This window comes from Phytophthora parasitica (genome assembly GCF_000247585.1).
Source record: "Phytophthora parasitica INRA-310 unplaced genomic scaffold supercont2.13, whole genome shotgun sequence".
In the NCBI taxonomy this organism is placed as follows: Eukaryota; Oomycota; class Peronosporomycetes; order Peronosporales; family Peronosporaceae; genus Phytophthora; species Phytophthora nicotianae.
This window is the reverse complement of record NW_008648999.1, coordinates 114,968-130,703: the sequence shown is the minus strand read 5'-3', so window position 1 is coordinate 130,703 and position 15,736 is coordinate 114,968. Positions and strand designations below refer to the sequence as shown.

The window sequence follows — 15,736 nt, the reverse complement described above, 5'->3', positions numbered from 1 at the left end:
CGGAGTTTGACGACATTGACTCCATCCTAGGGGGCCTTGAACAAACACACCATGCCTAAGTAAAATTTCTTATCCAATACAGTAGATACTTTTCGTTGCAGTCAGCAGAACTACATGTACAACGGCAACAGCTACTTTATTGATGTAGAACGCATAACGTAGAGCACTGCCCAGAAGAAAGCATTTATATCCGACAGCCAAGGTCAATAGTATTGTTGATGCTTGTCATTGTATTATTTACCAGGACGAATGGCACAACTATATCGATCAAGTGCAAACAAATCTTTGTCTGAATGAAAGGAATTGGAATGAGTAGAGCTGCTGGAATGGGCTTGTCTTTAAAAAATCGGCTAGTTAAGCCGTCGGCACTCCTTTCCACACTCCCTACGTATTGCCTCAAATGTTACGAAAACAATCACTGCAACGAAAAGTATCTACTGTATTGGATAAGAAATTTTACTTAGGCATGGTGTGTTTGTTCAAGGCCCCCTAGGATGGAGTCAATGTCGTCAAACTCCGTACAGAACTCTTCAACCTCTGCAGGCGTGAACTGCGCCTTCCTTTCGCTGAAGATGGCATCTAGTCGGTCTTGTTGATCCACCAAGAGACTCGCATCGCAGTAGTATTCGAGTATTTGCCGCACCTGCTTAACACCCATGTGTCCTAGCAGCAGCTTCTTGTTGACGCGGCCAGGGCGAACGAGTGCCGGGTCGAGTTTCTCCGGGTGGTTCGTGGTCATGATCACGATGCGTCCCGGACAGTCGATGACACCGTCCAACACGTTGAGCAGACCCGAGAGATTCAACTTGTCCTCGCTACTCTTCGGCTTGAGCATGGGACCTATAAGTCCGCCCACTCCTTCCTCCGGATCCTCCTCCATCGCCTTCTTCTGACTGTCAAACATACGATCAGCCTTGCTTGGCTTCTTCTCACTGTCGTTGCGGGCATTCACGATGGAAGACGCACAGTCAATGTCCTCCATCACGAAGACGATGTCCTCAAAGTTCATTTCCACGGGCGAATCTAGCCCTTGTACTGCGAATTGCATGTCGAACAGTGCGTCGAGCAGCTGCTGGTTCGTGTGGATCTTGCCGAGCGAGATCGTCACAATGTGGCGCCGTGTGTGCTGAGCAATAGCCTTGATGAGACTCGTCTTGCCCGTTCCTGGAGGTCCATGCAGCAAGAGTCCAAGCTTGTATGGAAACCCCTTGATGGCAAACTTGCCGGACTTGTTGGTGAAGTTATTGAGCAGCTGCACCACGTTCTCCTTCTCCTCGAAGAAGAGATTCTCGAACGTCTTCTCCTCGCCCAACGCGTATCGTTTGTAGGTCACCCTCGCGTCTTGATCCAGAATACTGGGACCACCAGTCTGGATGTAGTAGTAGCGGAGCGTGTCCTTGCTGTATCGCGTGCGCTCCATGTCCTGGTACTGCTTGAACGCGCGCTGGATGAGCGCGTCGATGCGCTCCGAGCCGTCGGGAAGCGTCGAGAAGAACTTGAAGTTGACGTTGGTCTCTGTCAGTGTCTTGGTCTTCTTCTCCTCGTTGTCCTCAGGCTCGACTGTCTCGTGCTTGAATTGGACGCCTTCCTCCACCTCGATCCACTCGTTCTCTTGAGGAAGCGCCTCCCAGCTCAGACCGTCCACGGCCCCACAATAACCACTCTCGTCATCGGAGTCGAATGAAGACACGCTCGTGTCACCGTCGTCGCTGTCCGTGAGCGTTTTGGTCTTTTTTTGCGGTCGATGCAGTAGGTCGTACTTGGCGTCCTTGTTCGTCAGATCCAGCACGTCCGCCAGGTATAGTGAAATAGCCTTCTGCAGTAGGTGGTTCTTCTGGTCATAGTCCCAGATCTTGTGGCCCTCGGAGCTGAAGCGTTGCGTGATGCCGATGATCCGGTACACGCCTTCGGGCTCCTTCTTGCCGAAGATGAGTCCGTACAGGCGGCTGAGTAGCGAATCACTCGAGCCCTGCAGGTACGTGATGAGCTGCTGCACCAGTAGCGACACGATCAGACACACGAAGGCGTCCACCACGACGTTGCCCGTGCTTAGGCTGCGTAGGAGCTCGTCTGTGGGGTTGAGTGGGGATGCAGTCGTGCTGCTCATGGTTTTTCCTAGGCTAGGAGTCCTAGCTTGCCTTACTAGTCTCTTGGTTGAATGGCACGCGCCACTGAGGTGGTAAATTAAGCAATGAGATGCGAAGGTGAAGATTTTTCGTCGTCATCCTTGGTGTGTACCTACCTGCCCTTCGATCGAGTTTTCGAGAGAACGACTAACACGATTCGAGCGGTTATCGTATGGAGCCCTTCCAGCAATGAAAAAGTGAATGATGGTTGCCAAATAAGACTGTGTAACCTGATGAGTTTGATTTTCTTACCCCGTGTATTGTTATAAATGCTGTCATCTACCACTTAGTACCACGTACTGTTGTAGACAACCAAGTCTCGAATAACGGATATGAGATGCAAATCATTCATTCTGACGAATCTCAACCCACCATCACTCAGAACAACTTCAACTAACAGCTGATTGGTTGGCCGCGAAAGTGCCTCTTCATCTGAAATGGGGTTCACCACGTCACTACGCCGATAGATATCTGTACGTGAAAACTGCAACTATTCAACGTCTCCCAATGTGGATGTCACTTCCCAATTTACGCCGAGTTGCTCACTACACACCTACTATCTTACACCTCCACACACTTTAACCATGAGCTCTACAGCCGTCGAATTCGGACTCATCAACACCTTCCGTACACACAACGTGTTGATCGACACGCTGCTGTGTATGCTCGTACCGCTTCTCATACAGAAGATCGTGGCCTACGTGCAACAGTCGCCCCAGTCCCTTCTCTCCATGCTTCGGAACTTCCTCATCCCTCAGAAGGACGAGCGCCGAGTCTCACGTGTCATTGAGGTCAAACAGCGCTTCAATCGCTGGGGTAAAGTCTGGGACTATGAACAAAAGAATCATCTGCTACAGAAGGCCATCTCCATCTACCTCGCCGATGTCCTCGATCTCAAGAGCAAAAACGCGCAGTATGAACTGCTCGAGAAGACCAAAAAGAGTAAGAAGACCACCAAGGCACTGCTCGACGCTGCAGTCAGTGAATCCAACTGCTCCACGACAGGTTCCGAGTCTTCGGACGGTGATGATGATGATGATGATGATGACGAGTATTACGGCGAAGTGAACCGCCTCAACGTCGAGGCGCTTCCCCCGCTTAACGAGTGGATCGAGATCGAATCCGGTGTCTACTTCAAGCACGAGACCGTCGCACCTGGCAACACAGGTGAGAAGAAAGTCACCATCAAGGAGTCGACCGTGAACTTCCGCTTCAAGTCTTCACTGCCCGACGCGTCCAAACGCATTGACGCCATCACCGATCGCGCCTTCAAGAACTACCAGGCTATCGAGCGTCGTAAGCACGTGGAAGACAAGTCCCGCTACTTTTACATCCAGGCTGACACTGCGACTGCCAACACCGGTGACGACAACAATAACAATGCTACACCCGTGGTCGCCTACAAGCGATACGCTCTGGGCGAGGAGAAAACCTTCGAGAACCTATTTTTCGAGGAAAAGGAGCAGGTGCTGCAACTGCTGGACAACTTCGAGAACCGTTCGGGCAAGTTCGCTGTCAAGGGGTTCCCCTACAAGCTTGGCCTTCTATTGCATGGACCCCCCGGCACCGGCAAAACGAGTCTCATCAAGGCCATTGCACAGTACACTAAGCGCCACGTGGTGACCATTTCGCTCGGCAAGATCAAGACCAACCAGCAGCTGCTGGACGCACTCTTCGACATGAAGTTTGCCGTGCAGGGCTTGGACTCACCCATCGAAATGGACTTTGAGGACGTCGTCTTCGTCATGGAGGATATCGACTGCGCGTCGTCTATTGTCAATGCACGTGCAGATGAGGCGAGTGACTTCTCTTCCAAACCTGAAGACACAAGTGATAAACCGGTGCAGTCCGAAGACGACAAGCTGGTGACCAGTATGATCAAGGCGTGTCTAGAGGACGAGAAGAAGTACAACATGCGCAACGACAAGCTCAACCTGTCGGGGCTACTGAACGTGCTGGACGGGGTCATCGACTGTCCTGGACGCATCATAATCATGACAACGAACCACCCGGAGAAGCTCGACCCTGCACTTGTACGTCCGGGTCGCGTGAACAAGAAGCTGCTGCTGAGCTACATGGGCTGCACACACATCCAGCAGATGGTCGAGTACTACTGCGTGGCTAAGCTGGACGAGTCCCAGGTGCGACGACTATCCGAAGCCTTCGATATGTCGTCACAGGCATTTACACCCGCCGAGATCGAGGAGCTCTGTGCAGAGCATGACGACGTGGATGCCGTACTGGGAGGCTTCGAGAAGCTCGCTGCAAAGCACTGAAACAGAGGACTCTTTCAACGTATCATACTACTCTAGAGTCTAGACTAGACTGCATTCCATCAAAGTAAGTGATTCTTTTCATTTAACGTTACCGATTTCCATGTTGTACACATGCATGCATGTCACCCGCTCAACAGTAATGTGGGCCCCACAACCTTATTCTCCCACCGTAAGGCAAGCGACAAAATCTCAAGCATCCACATCCGCGTAGCAACAGCTACAGTGCCGTACACGATACCTCCATAGCTGAAGATAACTGCATTTTCAATATCCGGATCACCTTCGAACAGAGTCCTGTACCCCCACAACAATCATTAGCACCAATGCAATACGCTTCACAACACCATCCACCACGTACCAAGTGAACATGTCCAGCCACTTGTCTTGTTTCTTTCCAACTTGGACATTTGAATCTCCGACAGTACCGTCTGGACGAACTTTCCGCAGTCGATTGCGATCTACAGACCGGAAGAGAATGACATATCCGGTGTCCATCTGAAACCGGGAGAGCAAGAACAATGACTGAACGGCTTCCATCGTACTCGTGTTTGTGATGATGCGATACATGATAACGTTGTGGTCATCGACGACTTGAAGTACCTTCATCGACAAATGCATCGCGGACGAATACAGTCCCGCTAGACCTCGTGGAGAAGATACCACTCGCCAAGCACGCGTCGACATTTCCAATGGGTTACTACCGACAAATCGCTTCTTGAGTGTGAATTTGACATGATCCGAAGCCTCACGCCGCTGTTCTTGCCACCCGAAGACCTCGAGACCCGTGGTGAGGTAGCTGTTGTCTGCCATAAATTTCTTGATCTCTTTATATGCTTGACTGGCAATTTGGTGACAATCAGAGACCGTCAAAGGCTCCAAGGCCACATCGGTTACCTGCATGGAATGTACAGCAATGGACCTCAGATGTAAGTAACAAAGCTCTTTGCATCCTCCTCAGTCCCACGATCTCAGGGTGGACCACCTTCTAGCAAAGTACTGTACCTACCGTAATGGGAGGTGGCTCCAGCGTCACCTTGGGCTCGGAGTCCAGTAGATGCTGCGTCTTGACATGGAACTTGGCGAACTTTGACGCTAAGAGTGCCAGCTCCTTGTTCTCTTGGACCAGTTGTTGCTTCTTGAGGGAGAGCTGCATGTACTGCTCGACCAGGTCGTCTGAATAGTTACGCTCTTCGGCAGAGCCCAACGCCCCAGCGATCTCGCACCACTCCATTTGCTGCTGCTTTAGCTGGAGTGTACGCGAGTACTGGAGCTCCAACTCTTTCGCCTCCTGACGCAACGCCTTTAACATGTTCTGGTCGATACGTAATCGAGAATGTTAGCTGATACCTGAAAGAAGGGAGACCGTCTGGAACTCTACCTGCTTCCGGTAGTAGCTGTTCTTAACATGCTCTCGCTGACGAGCTCTCTTGGCTTCTTCGGTCTGCGTGGCTTGCAGCATAAGTGCATACTTTAACTCAGCCATCGAGCTGGAACTAGAGACCTCTGACCCACGGACCCAATTGTAGACTGACCGAGAGCGGAGACGCTCGAAATCTGGGGGATGAGCTGGACAACATGAAGTGAGGTAAAATCCACAGTAAAGCAGTATTGACTTGGGATCTTTGTCGAATGAATGCCTGACCGATCTATTGGTGGGAGTGGTCTATAGCTCCTGGAACTGTGGGCTCCTCTAACTTAGCCGAAGCTCGACTTAAGATCTCCAGCACTTCCGAGTCCTTCTTCACGGCCTTTTCCCACGCATCAGTCGCCTTCATCCGCTCGGCGCAAGCCACGACTGCCGAGGGCTCACCGACCTCTTCTAGAACGCAGAGTGATATGGTGAATGCAGTGCTATTGAGTACCAGACCGCGTGAATCAGCTTCTGCGAATAGAGCAACCACGTCAGCGTGCAGACCACATGTGCGGGCACGGACGATCGCATACTCTATTGTCCACGCGTCCCAAGTCACAATTCTACTGTAGCGCTCGAGGAAGGCCCAATACGATAGTTCCATCCCGTCTACGATGAACGCAGTGCCAGGCAAATTCACGCCCCGTTCCTTCTGAAGCTGCTGGATTTGCTTCCAGATCACCTCAAACACGCGCTTCATCACTCGTCGGCTCATTGGCGCGTGGCCTTGTGCCTGCCAGCGGTCCAAACACACCAGCATGGTCGAAAAGTCGTCGTTGGACTGACAGATATTCACAATTAGTGAGTTCAAGTGCGTGCGCTGACTTGGATGCTGGCGATCAAAACACCGCTCGACTTCTAAGCGGTCAAACACACTGGCATCGCTGGATTCGTCTCCGCCTCGCTGTCCACCTGCAAGCAGAGGATACAGCAGCTGAGAGTAGATTTCCGGCCGCAGCTTCACATTCTTATTCCACAGAGCTGCACGCATGATCTCAAGCGCCACCGCCAGGTCTCCGGCATACAAACTCTGCAGAATTCCTTGCGAGAACGAATGTACGGTTCGTGGAATCACGTTCGGGAACTTTTCGAACAGCTCCATAATCGTTGGACATTCGGTGAGTTTCCTCCTACCAGCTTCACTTTGGTCGCCTTCTCGATGGATTTCTGCTCGGTACTGTGCAATACTTTTGAAGAGGTCACGGACTGTTTGGTTGCTGGCCTTGTTGCTGTATAGCTGCATCTCGTGCAAAAGCTCCATCATGTGCTTAAAGTTGCCATCCAATACGGCGTGCTGCAGCAGATAATTGACGATACTGCTGTCTGTTCCCTGCGTTATGTATACGAGCCCGTGTTCCTTTGCGTGCATGTATAAATCGGCGACCTTCAGTCGACTAGCGTCGTCTGGAGCACTCTCCACAGCGTGTGCGAACGAGCCAGCATCAATCGGCACGCGCTGAGTTGATCCGTACTGAAGCAGCAATTTGGCCGCATCATGTTGACCTGCGGCTGCAGCAGCACTAACCGCAATCGAGAGCCGCTTTGGATCCAGTGCGAACGCACACGGGAATCGCCCCATGTATCCAATAATCATTCTCCCCATCATTTCAGCAGTATATCGCGTGTGGACACCAGCCTCAGGATCCTTTTCAGTATCTTCTTCTTCGTTAGCTGAAGACTTAAAGAAGATTTCCGGGCGATGAAAAATTAATCTAACGAGCGCGTGGGTAGACGAGTAACTTGAGTGCAACTCTAGCTGCTCCATAGTGTTGAGTAGTGTCTCTACTCGAAGTCGCAGTCCGTGTTCCTGTTCGTCCGTGACTTTGACCGTACATTCCATTCGCAACAAGAAGTTGAACGGGTCTGACTCATGGATTCTCAACAGATTGTGCTTGCCGACCACTTCGCTCTGGTAGAAGGGCGTCGTGGCCTGTTTGCGGTCCGCGTCCAGCATGGCCCAGAGCACGAAGCGGTGCATCTGCATTCTCGCATTAGTAAGAGTAGGCCACGTCGTGCGGGCCCTGGGAATTCTTGTCCACACCTTCTTCTGCTTTTCGTCCTCTGAGAACTCCTCATAGCCATCCCACACGCGCTCGTAGCGGCCCTCGCGCAACGCTTTGTACATCAGCGACAAATATCGCGCTTCGTTGAGCTTCTGACCGCGGGATCGCAGCTCGTTAAACGCCTTAAGCGCCGTATGGTACGTCGTGGCCGAACTCACGATGAGGTCATGTAGGTCGGAGATTGAGTTTGTACTGACGTTTGCCTCCACGCTCTCCGTCGTCTCGACAGGTGTGGTGACCGGGAGGGTTGAAGGAGACTCCAATACGTCAAGTTCGGCTTTCTCTTCATGAAAGAAGCGTGAGGATCCCAGAATCCTCGAAGGTGTGCAGATAGAGTATGGAGTGGTGAAGAGAGGCTCGGCAAGACGGGGTGACGCTCGAGCGGCGCGCAATATCCGCACGCGCGCACTGACTCGGCGGAGCTGATGCATTTTGGAATTGCTGCCACACAAAATGCTGAAGAGATACCGGTACAGTGTACCATTATGACGTGTTTATGCAGTCATTCGTACTTAAGATGAGCCCAACTCTGAGTGATGGTCATACTTCAACTTACTCTCGAAGAGCAGCAGGAACACCAGCAAGCAGCAGAAGATCGGACTGTCTATCGCCATGCCAAGCAACAAGGAGAGCGCACAGAGCCTCAAGCGACCAGCTCCACCGCCCGCTCTCCCTCGTTTACCAGTATTCCCACCGCTGCCGCCGCTTCCTCCGCCGGACACGAACAAGTGGATCGAACCGACGAGAAAGGCGTCGCCCTTGCCGCCTGCTCTCACAAGGAGCGAGCCACGCCCAAGGCGCTTTGGAACGAAAATTACCAATCTATTGAGTGCTGGCGATGGTATCTCGGTCGTGCACAAGGCTGATCACAAATCAACTTCTTCGGTTGCCTTAGCGGCGGCTCAGAAATACTACCACCAGTATCAGCACTCGTCACATCCAGGGAAGAAACCGTGCATTGCTGATAAGCTGGAGGGCGAGAACTACGAGACGAAGCCTGAACATGTGATTAAGGTGAGTCCAATTGCCTCGTCGGAGGACAGTTCGAACAAGAACGACCTGCACGTGTTGTCCAAGAGTCCTCAGTCGATTTTACTACAGGAATTTATCCCAAAAATGACCCCCATGCAGCCAGGGCACACTATCTGGAGCGTGACTCCTGATGAACTTACTGCGTTGGCGAAAGAAGTGGCTGCCATGAAGAAAGAATCCGCTGAGCCTGTCAAGACGCTGTCGTACGCGGAGGCGAGCAAGCGCAACATCCCTCGATTCGCCGAAAGTCGAGCTTCACAAGAGATGAAAGCGGTGGAAGATGAGCAACCGGAACGAACTTTCAAGAAATACTACGCACTGCCGATCATCCCGTCTTACGAATCATCACGCAGGTACCTCGCCAACGGCGTTGTAACATGTACTTGCAAGGTTCCAGGTTGACTACCGTTTGTGCGTTATTTGCAGCAGGGACATCTATCACGCGGCGACACTAGAGGAAAAGGTAGAGTCATTTCAAGACAGGACTGGTCCAAGCACGGAGGACAAGTCAGCATTTGCGCTGGACCAAACCCAGATGTCTAGTCTTTCAGCCACTACGGCCACATTTTATCCACGCCAGACGACCGAACCAAACGATCTCATTCAACTGGTTAATATTTACTCGTGGCGCGTCCAATGATAGCGCAATCTAACGATTGCTTTGTGCTGTTCGCAGTTGAAGGCTTCGCTCGCATCGAAGAAGGTCGCCCCGCACATGGATTGGTGGCCGGTAACATGGTGTTGCTTTTGTTTAGTCCCCTCCGTTGTGAAAGAAATGTTAAAATGTATGAGATGTGCTTTGCAGGGGGACTGGAAATGCACAAATTGCGGTGGGGCGAGCTTCCTGGGTGTGCTGGTCTCCACTTGAAATTACTCACTGATGTTGCATCTTCTGTGCTTAGGCAACCACGTACTGAGTCCTAAAGCATGCGTGCTCTTGCTTAATGACGAACTAACCGCTCCCTTCTCGAGATACAGAACTTCTCGTACAGGGACACATGCAAGCGATGCCGAGTTGGGCGGCTGGAAGACGCTGGCTTCGTATTCCAACGACCTTCCTCTGATTCATCAATCTGAATTTGCGGGCGACGACAAGTACACATAAATGCTTTCGTTTCGCGATCCCTTCACGCTATCAATGCCTTCACTTACCAATCACGAATATCAAGATTTTTCTAGTGATCGCACACTTGATTTTTGCATTTCGTCCTCGCTATCAGACGCTAGTTTTCTTCGTCGTCATTTCCGAGCGGTGGCAAATGTTGCTTAACCAACTGCTCCAGTAGCGGCACGTTTGCACCATCCACGTCGGCAATTTGCTTGCGGTCCTGTGATGCCACAGTATGCCATTGTTAGTTGCTCCAAGGCGTATGTAGCACCAAGTATTGCACCTTAAAAAATAGGAATCGAGGTTTGCAACTTCCAGTGTCCTCGATGCCATCGACGTGAAATCCAACGTTTAGCTACAACAACAAAAGATGACGAGTTAGGCTCAATACCACACTGTCGACGGTTTGCCTACTGTTGCAAACATGAGGCGTCGCTCGGCGTGGTCGATGTCCGTAGTCAAGCGCTTGTATGTCGGCTCCACGATCTTACATGGCCCACACCAATCCTTGTGTACATCGACAACTGCCGGAGCAAGGTTAATTATCGCTTGAAGCTGCTTTGCTTACTCGAGGAAGTGAAAAACGCACCAACTAGTTTCTTGTCGCTGGACTCCAGCACTTGTACCCAGTGCTCGGCGTCGCGAACCTTCGTCACCAACTCCATCGCTGCTTCTTTCAGAGTAGCAACTCTTCGGATTTCTTCAGCGACGCTTGACTAGACCTCGTGCTATGATAACAACCCAAAACGCATGAATTACTCTTGTTAAATACGTTGTGGTATAACTGCGTCTTTTGCTTTTTTAATTGTTAAATATCTGCATGTCATGCATGTTGGTGATGGCTAATAATCTACAGTCGCTTCTCGAGCAGGTCGACCTAATAAGTAGTTGATGCAACGGGATGTTGCCAGCTGGCCCGAGTCACGTAGCTTTGGTGTTGCTCTTCCTTCGATCAGAAGTGCCGCTACGCAGCTCAGTAGCTTGTTGGGTCTCGTTCGGACGAATGGACCGGTCGAGCCACCGCTTCAGCTCACACGGGTGATGATGTCGCTCCGTCGAGGAGGAGGAGGAGGAGAAGAAGAAGGAAATGTCCTTGACGACGGGTTACATAGAGTCGTTGCCCGGCACGTCGAGGCAGCCGTAGAAGCTCTTGAGCAGCTTGGTGATCTTGCAACCCTGCTTCTCGCAGCGGGCCATAACCACAGGCGGACACTTGCAAAGCGCTTCTTCAAGCTCTAGCAGGAAGGCGTTGAGGAACAGCACACGCTCGCGTACGACGCTCTTGGAGTTCTTACCAAGAAAGCGGCCCTGCATCACGGGGAATTCGGTGTCCTCAAACACACGCTCGAGACAGGAGGCGAGTAGACAGCTCTTGTCGCCGCCACAGCACACAGCCTGGTCCTGGAAATGGCGGCGCGCAAGCTGCTGTAGCTGGAGGAAGGCCGAGAAGCGGCGGTACACGAGGTCCTCGCCGCCGAAGCGATCGGTTTGCACGCGAATCGCGTAGTCGGTGTGGCCTGCCACCTTGCGAGTGGCCACGACGGAGCAGCGCACGTCGCCAAGGGCGATGGCGGCGTTGGTAGGCGAGGTGGGCGGAAGCATCTAGGCTGGAGGTTGGTTGAGGACGCGTGCAATTGGCAGCAAGTTCTGGAATGAACTGAGGCGATGACGACTGACAGCATCGACAGATCGTCTGGCTTTTAACCCTTGCGCTACTGCTGTTGGCTCTGCATTGGCTGGCCACGCGACAAGGATGGCGACTTGTTCGAGCAGAGACTGAGACCCGGTCGTTCAGCGTGCGTCATTGACCCGTCGCTACGCTGGACGCTACGCACGCCAGTACCGAACCGACTGCAACACTCGAAACGGAGGTGGTGGAGGGCTAGCCTAGGCATGTGGTCTACGCTGGAGCTCCCACGCTGCCAATGCATCCTTCTGAAATGCCACAACCGTCGTGGGTTGCGGTCACCGCCTGAAGAAGAGCTGCAGTGTTCTGAGTGGACCGCATGGCGTAGCAAGCCTCCAGTCGCACAAGGTCCATGTTCTACTATTTTGCGGAGCCCGTCTCCATTTTGCTTCAGGATTCTACTTTTCTCGGGTTCTATTTTTACAGCATGAAGTGACAAATCCGAAACGCTACGCTGACAAGGAACTTCCAACGCACTTGATACACGCTGGCGACAAAATGGGGCCGTCACTGGCGGGGATTCCGCGCGCTCGCAGCTCGCGTTCCGACGCTAAATAAAGGCTTTGGAGGCGTTTCCGGCGATGCTGTGTGGCCTGCGCTCACCACCATACTGGCAGCGACATGCCATCACGCAATTTGATGCACTTCAACATTCGCCTGTGTCTGCCGGCCACCGGAGCGTTCTCGATCACCAGTCCAGACATGCGCCAGTCGGGCGTTCCAATGCTGACTCGCGAGTTGAATCGATGTAGCCCCTTTTAGTCATCCGCGTTAAACGCTTTCGAGCGAACGAAGGCTTTGCGGCGCCGGCTTTCACCAAGTTGTGAAGCAGAACAGGCTCACAGTGTGAGCCACAAGACTTCCATCCGGGTACAAGTGCGCAATGAAGATCTCGCAGAGATCGACATGGGTGTAACGTGAGGTAATCGGGCGACACGACATGAACACGATATGGTCCGTGCGTATATTATTATAAGTATCCCTGGTCAGTGAGCAAGGGTGCCGCCTCCAATCGCGACTTACTAGGGCTTCTTCGATATACATGCTCTATAGTCGGGGTAATTTTGACCAACTCATTAGCTAAACCAAAGCCAGATGCTTCGCACTTCCTCCCCCCAACTCTCATTAGCTTACATCCATCAAAAATTTCCTTGCTCCCGAAATAAAGCTTATTAGCTTCGGGAAGTATAGCGAATGGCCAAAAGTAAAACATACTCCGAAGTACATATATCCAGCAACAATTGAAACGATCACAGGTATAATACTCTAGCTTTAGTTCGTGCTATTATGTGCTGACCGAGTGTCCACCAGCGTAAACTGGTCAATACCTGCTAGTATTCATTTTTGTCTGCCTGGCAAGTCAGACTTGACCGCTACTGTGTATTATCCTTAATGTCTTGAGTTGCTGCCTATACTCCAGACCGGATTTACCCTCATAGCATTACCTCCTTTCTCCTACATCGAATATACAAGTGAGCTTGTAGCCGAATCGCGTTACTGCACCTTTATTCCATGTGAATTTCCATATGACTGGTTACCATGCGCGCCTTTAATCCATTCAAGGTGCTCCAAATGACCATAAAGGCGCTGGTAATCCAGCGCACCTTTATCATTTTTAGGTAAAGGTGTAGTAACTTTAGAGCGCCTTTTACTCAAACTTGATATTTTATAATATTTCTGCTGCGAATATACTAGTATACAGTAATATAAAAATCGCGCCCGTAAGCTGTAATTCTCTGAAGCTTATTTAATGGGCCATTCTTGTATGGTATATTCCTTTTCTCCGCCATCTCTACCTCCACAACCAAGGATTCACCATTGTAGTCGCATACACAATCGATTCACTGGCCTCTCTACAACTATATTGTCCAACGCCCCTTAGATCCTGTTATAAGTCTCGTGGAGCATACACTCTCCATCTCCGGCTGATGACAGGATATTCGACCATTCTACGTTTGTATTAAAGATGGCCCATGCGTTGGACTCGTATCCTACAATGCATAAACATATTTTGTCAATAGATAATTCAAAAACACAGGGATGCGCTCTTTTATTAAAAGCGTTTGCAAACTCTGAAAATGAGACTCTTTTTTCTAAAAGCCCACTATTTAAGAAATTATTATTTTTTAGCCCTCCCTTTTTAAAAGTTTGTTATTTTGGTTATTATGTTAAAATCTAATTAACAAAATTAGTAGTAATTTGTTTTTACAAATGATAGTGCTGACACGCGAGTCAGAACAGCAATACCCCCAAACAATTACCAATATATATCTGTGATTGAGTTTGGTACTACCTCCGGTCCCAAAAAGAGAATAGTCAATTCATTCAAAACCAAAAAAAACTTTCCTCCAATCAGAGTAGAGATAAAATTAAACTCAATTTTACCGCTACCAAGATGGCGATTTATGCTTGAGCGTCGGCAATTGCTATAGCCTCGACACAACACGAAAGCGACCGGGGCAGATTGCCGGTCTTAAGAAGCACATCTTTCTTCAAATGTGGAATGTCGTAGTTGTTGCCACCGCTAGCAAGCATCGAAGCTTCCAATACACTTTGCAATGTTAGAAAACACTTTAGTGGTTGCACTTACCATCTCATCAAAGGCTGCATTGACAGCAACAATGAGACCGTCAATGTCTCTCGTGGGCTTGCTGCTCTGTAGTGCCTGGAGTGAACGAAACCAGCCCAAATCAAGGACGTTGAAGTCCGGGCTTCGTGGTGGCTGGCTAACAAAGGTGATCGACCATCCGTCCGCTGTCGCTGCTGCTTTCACTGCGGAACGGTCGGAACCACGATGCGGCGACGCATTATCCTGCTGATCTACAATTTTCTTGTCACCTGTAAGGAAAAAAAAATAGTCATGACTAATTTTAGTCTACACAAACTATAATCGCAGCTTACCGGGCCAAATACGATTGACGGCGGGGATGGCATTTTGCGTCAGCAAGCGCTCGTATATATCTTTTGTCATCTCGACCGGAGTGGTAATAGGGGTGCCCTTGGGTCGGTTCTTGCTATTGCGGAGTGCAAGCGTCGTCTCCACAACAGGCCAGAGTCCTATCTTGCCGTCGAAGGTCAAGCGGCCTTCAGCATCGTAACGTGGGCAAGCCACCGCCACCAAAACATAACCTTCGTGCGATGGTTTTGTTCTTGGTGACTGCATATGGTCTCTTCTCGTCGCATGTAAGATACAACATGTTTCGGTTTTGATGCACGTAAAACCACTTTTCGTCAACGTGCACTACGTCATGCATGCTGGCAAATTGATATTTCTGCTCACCTTAAGTACAGCAACACACATTAGGATAACGTCAGCCCGATAATGCACAACATAATAAAATTAGAAGATGAGATTATTACCTGCTCGCTCATTGACGAACGAACGGCCAAACTTGCAGCGCTTCGCGGTGAGCAATGGCTTCGGCACGACTGTGATCCTTTCCAGCACATTCTTCTCGTTCAGGCACCGGGAAAGCTGGGTGCGTGGGATTCCTGTTGAGGCAGCAAGACTGCGGAGCGTTGTTCTATCGTGGACCGGTGCGGCTTCTATCTTCGCCTTAATTTCACCGTCGGTATGTGCGCGTGGAGGACCGTGGTTGCGCAGACGCTGAGTAGAAATCGTAGCGCGGACGGTCCACACCTTGTAGATAGTGTTACGGTGGCAGCCAAAGTGCATTGCTACCTGGGATATAGCTCCCCGTGGAAGCCTTCCACAGGTAGCCATGTCCGAGAGAAACAGCACCACTTCCAGCTTCACGGACAGCGAGAGGTTCTTGATGTTGGGTGAGCGGGGCATCTTGAAAGAGAGTGTGGTGAAGCGCCAGTTGGCTTTTGCGAACAAGAAGTTGATTGATGGGAAGTGACCCGATCCAGCCTTGAGATACGTGGTCGACGACGGTGCGTCAGTGATTACGTCATCATCCGTGAAGTTTACGTAATCATCGGAGCGGATCGACATGGTGCAATCATTTGGATACACGATCAACCGACAAGGACACGATCTACTGATGACACATCATCTGATTTGTACCCA

The 15,736-nt window shown here is 50.8% G+C and overlaps 9 protein-coding genes across 14 annotated transcripts; 2 read left to right on the top strand and 7 right to left on the bottom strand.

Annotated features, from left to right (window-relative positions):
* Positions 1-415: 415 nt before the first annotated feature.
* PPTG_07754 (hypothetical protein) lies at positions 416-2,328 on the bottom strand. The gene is made up of 2 exons (XM_008902118.1): positions 2,243-2,328; positions 416-2,171 (listed from the first exon to the last, which is right to left on the bottom strand). Exon 2 carries the CDS (start codon positions 2,105-2,107, stop codon positions 461-463), a length of 1,647 nt encoding a protein of 548 aa, XP_008900366.1. The 5' UTR covers positions 2,108-2,171; positions 2,243-2,328; the 3' UTR covers positions 416-460.
* Positions 2,329-2,643: 315 nt separating this feature from the next.
* Positions 2,644-4,545, top strand: PPTG_07753 (hypothetical protein). The gene has a single exon (XM_008902117.1). It carries the CDS (start codon positions 2,711-2,713, stop codon positions 4,400-4,402), a length of 1,692 nt encoding a protein of 563 aa, XP_008900365.1. The 5' UTR covers positions 2,644-2,710; the 3' UTR covers positions 4,403-4,545.
* PPTG_07752 (hypothetical protein) lies at positions 4,525-5,885 on the bottom strand (the record flags this gene model as incomplete). The annotated part of the gene is made up of 4 exons (XM_008902116.1): positions 4,525-4,696; positions 4,761-5,296; positions 5,409-5,714; positions 5,781-5,885. The coding sequence occupies 4 exons, from the start codon at positions 5,883-5,885 to the stop codon at positions 4,525-4,527; spliced, it is 1,119 nt and encodes a 372-aa protein (XP_008900364.1).
* A 163-nt stretch (positions 5,886-6,048) lies between these two features.
* On the bottom strand, positions 6,049-8,307 carry PPTG_07751 (hypothetical protein; the record flags this gene model as incomplete). The annotated part of the gene is made up of 1 exon (XM_008902115.1): positions 6,049-8,307. One exon carries the CDS (start codon positions 8,305-8,307, stop codon positions 6,049-6,051), a length of 2,259 nt encoding a protein of 752 aa, XP_008900363.1.
* A 93-nt stretch (positions 8,308-8,400) lies between these two features.
* PPTG_07750 (hypothetical protein) lies at positions 8,401-10,096 on the top strand. Of its 5 annotated transcripts, XM_008902111.1 has the most exons (5): positions 8,401-8,890; positions 8,978-9,261; positions 9,335-9,518; positions 9,585-9,738; positions 9,811-10,096. In XM_008902111.1, exons 1-5 carry the CDS (start codon positions 8,489-8,491, stop codon positions 10,011-10,013), a joined length of 1,227 nt encoding a protein of 408 aa, XP_008900359.1. In that variant the 5' UTR covers positions 8,401-8,488; the 3' UTR covers positions 10,014-10,096. The 5 variants fall into 5 exon arrangements, with proteins under 5 accessions (XP_008900359.1, XP_008900358.1, XP_008900360.1 ...); XM_008902110.1 differs by having other exon boundaries at positions 8,401-9,261; XM_008902112.1 differs by having other exon boundaries at positions 8,401-9,261; positions 9,585-10,096.
* On the bottom strand, positions 9,492-10,727 carry PPTG_07749. Of its 2 annotated transcripts, XM_008902109.1 has the most exons (5): positions 10,606-10,727; positions 10,431-10,540; positions 10,300-10,371; positions 10,061-10,236; positions 9,492-9,981 (listed from the first exon to the last, which is right to left on the bottom strand). In XM_008902109.1, the coding sequence occupies exons 1-4, from the start codon at positions 10,679-10,681 to the stop codon at positions 10,132-10,134; spliced, it is 363 nt and encodes a 120-aa protein (XP_008900357.1). In that variant the 5' UTR covers positions 10,682-10,727; the 3' UTR covers positions 9,492-9,981; positions 10,061-10,131. The 2 variants fall into 2 exon arrangements, with proteins under 2 accessions (XP_008900357.1, XP_008900356.1); XM_008902108.1 differs by having other exon boundaries at positions 9,492-10,236.
* Positions 10,728-10,742: 15 nt separating this feature from the next.
* Positions 10,743-11,763, bottom strand: PPTG_07748 (hypothetical protein). The gene has a single exon (XM_008902107.1). It carries the CDS (start codon positions 11,616-11,618, stop codon positions 11,121-11,123), a length of 498 nt encoding a protein of 165 aa, XP_008900355.1. The 5' UTR covers positions 11,619-11,763; the 3' UTR covers positions 10,743-11,120.
* Positions 11,764-14,195: 2,432 nt separating this feature from the next.
* Positions 14,196-14,866, bottom strand: PPTG_07747 (hypothetical protein; the record flags this gene model as incomplete). Its single annotated transcript, XM_008902106.1, has 3 exons — positions 14,196-14,243; positions 14,294-14,541; positions 14,605-14,866. The coding sequence occupies 3 exons, from the start codon at positions 14,864-14,866 to the stop codon at positions 14,196-14,198; spliced, it is 558 nt and encodes a 185-aa protein (XP_008900354.1).
* An 83-nt stretch (positions 14,867-14,949) lies between these two features.
* On the bottom strand, positions 14,950-15,661 carry PPTG_07746 (hypothetical protein; the record flags this gene model as incomplete). The annotated part of the gene is made up of 2 exons (XM_008902105.1): positions 14,950-14,975; positions 15,064-15,661. 2 exons carry the CDS (start codon positions 15,659-15,661, stop codon positions 14,950-14,952), a joined length of 624 nt encoding a protein of 207 aa, XP_008900353.1.
* Positions 15,662-15,736: the final 75 nt, after the last annotated feature.